General features: G+C 47.6%; 1 protein-coding gene across 1 annotated transcript in view; it reads right to left on the bottom strand.

Moving 5' to 3' along the window:
* Window positions 1-6104: 6104 nt before the first annotated feature.
* Window positions 6105-6443, bottom strand: part of rpp21 (ribonuclease P 21 subunit) — a 10509-nt gene continuing 10170 nt past the window's right edge. Inside the window, exon 4 of the mRNA XM_060823621.1 lies at window positions 6105-6403. Within this exon, the coding sequence (XP_060679604.1) occupies window positions 6333-6403 (71 nt within the window). The 3' untranslated portion in view covers window positions 6105-6332. The remainder of the gene's footprint in view (window positions 6404-6443) is intronic.

Genomic DNA, 6443 nt, shown 5'->3' with positions numbered 1-6443 from the left:
CAGATGCGGCGGTGAGGAAGGAATTGGGATTATGGGATTGCGTTTTTAAAGGGGGCAGGGTGGGAGGATGTGTAGTCTAGGGAGCTGAGGTAGTCGGTCGGTTTACAGTAAATGTCTGTGTTGATGTGGTCGCCCGAGATAGAAATGGAGAGGCCTAAGAAGGGAAGGGAGGAGTCTGAGACGAACCATATAAGTTTGAGGTCGGGCGGAAGGTATTGGTAAAGTGGATGAACTGTTCATCCTCCTCATGGGAGCACGAGGCAGCGCCGATACAGTCGTCAATGTAGCGGAGGAAACGTTGGGGGTGGAGCCAGTGTAACTGCGGACGATGGACTGTACCACATATCCTACGAAGAGGCATGCATAGCTGGGGTCCATGCGGGTGCTCACGGCTACTCCTTTGGTTTGGAGGAAGTCGGACGATTGGAAAGAGGTGCAGGGTGAGGAGCAGTTCAGTCAGTCGAAGGAGAATGTCAGCGGAAGGACACTGGTTGGTTCGGCGGGAAAGGAAGAAGTGGAGGGCGTTGAGTCCTTCGTGATGGGGCATGGAGGTGTACAGGGACTGGATGTCCATGGTGAAGATAAGGCGCTGGGGACTGGGGAAGCGAAAAACATGGAGGAGGTGGATGGCATGGGTGGTGTCCGATGTAAAGATGTGGAATTCTTGGACTTCGGGGACAGGACCGTGACGAGGTATGCAGAGATGAGTTTGGGGGGCAAGAGCAGGCTGAGACATTGGGTCGGCCGGGGCAGTCAGGTGTGTGGATTTTGGGCAGGAGGTAGAAACGGGGGGGTGCGGTGTTTTGGGACTTCGGGGTTGGAGGAGGTGGATGGGAGATCCCCTGAGGTGATAAGGTTATGGATGGTCTGGTAGATGTTGGTTTGGTGGTGGGAAGTGGGGTCATGGTCTAGGGGACAGTAGAAGGAGTGGTCCGTGAGCTGGCATTTAGCCTCAGCGGTGTAAAGGTACGTGCTCCTAAACACTACGTCGCCTCCCTTGCCTTCTGCTTTGATAGTGAGGTTGGGATTGGAACGGAGGGAGTGGAGTGCTGCATGTAACGAGGGTGAGAGATTGGAGTGGGTGAGAGGGGTGGAGAGGTAGAGATGGTTAATGTCTGATTGCAGTTGGCTATGAAGAGATCGAGGACAGGTAAGAGGCCAGCACGGGGTGTCCAGGTGGATGGAGCGTCAGAGGGAGAAGGGGTCGTCAGAGGGTGGGCGAGAATCCTGGTTGAAGAAGTAGGCACGGAGGCGAAGGCGGTGGAAAAATTGTTTGATGTCTCGCTGCGTGTTGAACACATTAATCTGAGAGCAAAGGGGAATAAAAGTGAGGCCCCTGCTGAGGACAGATATTTAATCCTCAGAGAGTGGTCGTTCTGGAGTAATAGTGAAAACTCGGCAGTACTGGGAGCTATGACCTGGTGTGGGGCTGGAGCTGGGCGTGGGGGCGGAGTTAGGCGTATGGGCGGGAATCAGGGAGGGGACAGAGATCGGCGTGGTGGCGGGGTTAGGTATGGTGACGGAGATTGGCGTGGGGGCGGGGTTAGGCGGGGTGACGGAGATCGGCGTGGGAGCGGAGACACATGCACCGTGGTCGTTGTGCAGGTCATTGATGTGGCTGAGGGCGGAAATGGCTGAGGTGACGGTATCCCAGGAGGAAGTGGCTGTGCCGACGGCAGAAACGGTGTTATTCCCGACAGCCATGGAGCCCGCGAATCTGTCGGCGGTGGTCTTTCTGGCAATCTTGGAGGCGGTTGTCTGGGTGTCGATCGCAGAGGCTGCAAGGTCAGTGGGTGTGGAAGTGACGCCATGGTTCACGGCGGCGGTTGCTTCTCATGGTGCTGCAGTGAGCGCGTGGTTAAAGGCGCCCGAGTGATTTTGGAGGCCAATGGAAGATTCTGAAAGAGTTGGGGAACTCAGAGTGTGGGGGTACGTACATGAAAGTTTTTGGTACTTACTGTCTTTATTTTCCCATGTGGCTCGGAAAAAACTGTTGGTTTAGTTTATACAATGTTCTGTGAATGAAGAACAGTACAGGTTCTTTGCAAGTCTGTGAGAGTGTTGTCCTGAGGTGGGGTAGGTCTAATTGTAGGGAATATATGTAGTGGCGCATGGCTGCAAGCGTGGAGCAGAGGATCCGGAGGTAGATCTGTTGCTAGAGGCTTCGGATTTGTTGTAGGTGCTGGTTGTCCTGGTTGGGTCCAAATTCTGTTGTTCTGAATGTAGTCCATCGTCCGTGCGGGCTCTGTCGCTTCTGTAGGCAGGTGCTGAGGAAGGAGATATGGCTGTGGTAGCTAGTCTGTTTGAGAATGTGGCTGAAGAGCTTCTGGGCAGAGGAGATGATTTGGGGTGTGCATGTGACATGGAGTCACTGAAATTCTTGTAGAAGGAGGAAGAGAGCTTCTTCAAGGAAGGCATTCTTGCAGGAGGATTCGCAGTATGTTAAAATCTTCGAGAAAAAAGTGAGGACTACAAATTCAGGAGTTCCGAGCTGATAATGTGTAACTGGAAAAGTGCAGCAGGTCAGGCAACATCCAAGGAGCAGGAGAATCGAAGTTCCGTGGATGAGCACTTCTTCATAGTGCCCTTGGTCATCGTATTGAGGAGTTGGGAGGTCATGTTGGTGCTGTGCAGGACATTGTTGTAATGTTGCATGCAGTTCTGGTCTCCTTCCTATCGGAAAGATGGTGTGAAACGTGAAAGAGTTCAGAATTAATTTGCCAGGATGTTGCCAGCGTTGAGGATTTGTGCTATAGGGAGAGGTCAACAGGCTGGGGCTGTTTTCTAAGGAGTGTCGGAGGTTGAGTGGAGACCTTACAGAGGTTTGCAAAATGATGAGGAGCATGGATAGGATAAATAGGCGAAGTTATTTCCCTGGGATTTGTGAATCGAGAACGAGATGGCACAGGTTTAGGGTTGGAAGGGAAAGATAGAAAAGAGGCCTAATAGGCAACTTTTCCACGCAGAGGGTGATGCGTGTTTGGAATGAGCTGCCAGAGGAGGTGACGGAGGCTGGTGCAATTTCAATATTTAAAAGGCATTTGAATGGGAGTATGAATCGGATGGGTTTGTAGGGATATGGGCCACATGCTGGCAGGAGGGATGAGATTGGGTTGGGATGTCTGGTCGGCATAGACGGGTTGGACCGAAGGGTCTGTTTCCATGCTGTACATCCCAATGACTCCATGACTCTTCATATCTTTGTTTTCATTTTTATTCTTTTCCTGTCCCTTTCTCTTAAATATTCTCTCCCCCATCTTCATGTCTTTCTATTTCATCAGCGTTCCTTCCGTGTTTCTTTCCTTCATTCTCTCCAAGTCTCGAACTATTTCATTCTTTTTTTCTGTCGATCTCACTTATATCGCTTCACTTGTCTGTCACACTTCTACAGTTGTCACCTGTTTAATATATCTCTTTTTGTTCTTTGCATCGTTATCACTGTATGACAATTTTTCTCCCGGTTTCTCATTTTTCACTCTGTCTTGCTTTCCCCTGCCCCTTGCTTTATTTTCTCTTTCTGCCTTTTGTCTGTCGTTGCAGGAAATGGAAAAACAGAAATGACAGAGCAAGAGAAGCTGGGAGAATGGAGGTTCTCCCTGAACGATTAGAAAGAAACAGCCATTTCAATTGCAGAATTCTGTCTATTCTCTGGTCTAAAATAGTGTGCGAAAATAGGCAGAGGCGAATGTCAGTGGATGTGTGGGGGCTACTTTTAAGCAGCTATTTCATAACTTTTAGTAATGATGGACGATAGCAAAAAGGAAGACTCGAGAAAAAGATGAACCAGTCATGGTGCACAAAAGCTGTCAAGGATACAAACCAGTCACAAATTAAAGAATTCAGATTGGCAAGCAATAGAGTCGGCCGAATTTGGGATGTTTATTTTCGGAACCAGAAACAGGTAATACAGAGATAAATGAAAAGGAACAGCATAACATTGACAAGCAATATATAAATCAGCTGCAAGAGCGTTTCCATACAGAATTAAACAAAATACAATTTATGTGTAAACATTGGAAAAATGTCAGGATATCATAAGTGGGACAGCCGGAGGATGGAAATGGGGAGTTGATTTCAGGGAACAGGCAGAGAATTAACTAAAATATTTCGCATTGTTCTTCACAGGGGACATTACGGATTATGTAATAGCACATAGAATATTAAAGAGAGAACGTTACAGAACATTAGAGGTTCTTCTGCCGTCAAAGACGTGCTGACCTGTCAATTTAATCTGACACCCATCGAACATACACCGTTCCATTGTTGTCCATATATATGTCCAATGCCTATTTAAATGCCCTTAACATCAGGGAGTTTACTACCTTTGCAGGCAGGCCGTTCCATGCCGATACTACTCTCTGAGTAAAGAAACTGCCCATTGTATCAGACCTAAATCTATCACCCCTCAAATTGTATGCCTGGTTCGCTCTGTCTATCCGTCACCGAGGAAAAATTATCTCACTGTCCACCCAACCTAACCCTTGGATTATGTTATACGTCTCGATGGAATCACCTCTCAACCTTCTTCTATCCAACGAAATCAGTTTCAGTTCGCTCAGCCTTTCCTCGTCAAACATTCCTTCCATTCAAGGCAACACCTGAGGAAATTTCATCTGAACCCTTTCCAAAGCTTCCACGTCATTCCTATATTGTCGTTGCCAGAAATGTACAAATACTCCATGTTCGGCCTTACCAGTGTCTTGTACACCTGAAACACGACCTGTCGGTTCCGAAACCACTCACTCTACCAATGAAAGCCAACACATCGGATGCCTTTTTGACAACCCTATCAGCCTGGGTGGAAAGTTTCAAGGATTTGTGTACTTGGACAAAGTTATCTCTCTGTTCATATGTACTGCTAAGAATTCTATCATTACCCCAGGACTCGGCATTCCTGTTACTTCGGAAGTGAACTCGCTCACACTTGCCTCTGTTAAACTTTATTTGCCACTTCTTAGCTCAGCTCTGCAACTTATCTATGTCGTTCCTTTCCCCATAACATCCGTCGGCAATATCCAGAACTCTGCCTACCTGAGTGTCATCAGCAAATTTACTAACCCATCCTTCTATGTTCACATCCATGTCATTTACAAAACTGACAAACAGAAGAGAGCCAAAAACAGATCCTGTGGCACATCACTGATAACTGATCTTCAGGATGAACATTTTCAATCAATTACCACCCACTGTCTTCTTCCAGCGAGCCAAATTCTGACTCAAACCGCTAAATCACCTTCAATCTCGAAACACTGTATTTGTGCAATAGACTACTGATCGGAAACTTATCAAATGCCTGTCTCTGAGGTTAGTATGCCCCCATCATCCGCTTTGCCTTCATTCAATGTTTTGTCACCTTCTTGAAAAACTCAATAAGGTTATTGAGGCACCAACTACCCTTCTCAAAACCTTGTTGACTATCCTTTATCAAATTCCTGCTTTCAAGATGATGTAAATTTTATCTCTCACAATATTTTCCAACAACTTACCCAGAACCGAAGGAAGTCTCACTGACCTTTCATTATCAGGTTTATCCCGACTCCCCTTCTTAAACACCATAACAGCATTTGCTGTCCTCCAATCTCCTGACACTACTCCTGTCGACAGTGATGACATAAAGGTCAAAGGAAAAGGCTCTGCAATCTTGCCTCTGCTTTCCAGAGAAACCGAGCGTAAACCCCATCCAGCCCAGGGAACTTACCTGTTTTCAGATTTTTCAAAATTGCTAATACCTCCTCTTTGTCATCCACAATCCTATCTAACCTATTAGCCTGCATCTCCATATTCTCACTAACATTTCCCTTTTCCAATGTCAACACTGATAAAAAGTCTTCATTCAACACTTCCCCATGTACTCAGTTTCCACGGTCACCCACCCACTACAATCTTTGATTGGCCTAATCTTCCTCCAGTCATTCCTTAATTCCTGATATTCCTATCAATAGCACTGAGTCGTACCGTACAGAGTCAGTGTTTATACAGCAGGGTAAGGGTCACTCACTGTGTAACCGTACAGAGTCAGGGTTTATTCAGCAGGGTAAGGGTCACTCACTGTGTAACCGTACAGAGTCAGGGTTTATTCAGCAGGGTCAGGGTCACTCACTGTGTAACCGTACAGAGTCAGGGTTTATTCAGCAGGGTATTAAGTACAGCCAGCCTCGCGCGATCACGAACAGGCGATGTTCTCGGTTCTCCTGGGTCCTGACAGGTTGGGCGGGCGGGCGGACAGTTTGAGTCGGGGAATTGGATCGAGAGCTGGCGTTGTTCATCGCTGTAGGAAACTGTCAGGAATCCCGTAAACGGCATTGCACACTGCACTCACACTCTGTCCCTCCTCAGTTCCTTTTTTCCATCCCTTTCGCCTCATCTTCCCTCGCTGGACGCTCAGCGGTCTTTGCTTCCTGAACTGTGGAATCGAATGGTCGTGTCAAAGAGATGGGAGTACT

This window comes from Hemiscyllium ocellatum, unplaced genomic scaffold, assembly GCF_020745735.1.
Source record: "Hemiscyllium ocellatum isolate sHemOce1 unplaced genomic scaffold, sHemOce1.pat.X.cur. scaffold_993_pat_ctg1, whole genome shotgun sequence".
NCBI classification, from domain to species: domain Eukaryota; kingdom Metazoa; phylum Chordata; class Chondrichthyes; order Orectolobiformes; family Hemiscylliidae; genus Hemiscyllium; species Hemiscyllium ocellatum.
The sequence above is the reverse complement of the archived record's forward strand: the minus strand, read 5'-3'. Positions and strand labels throughout refer to the sequence as shown.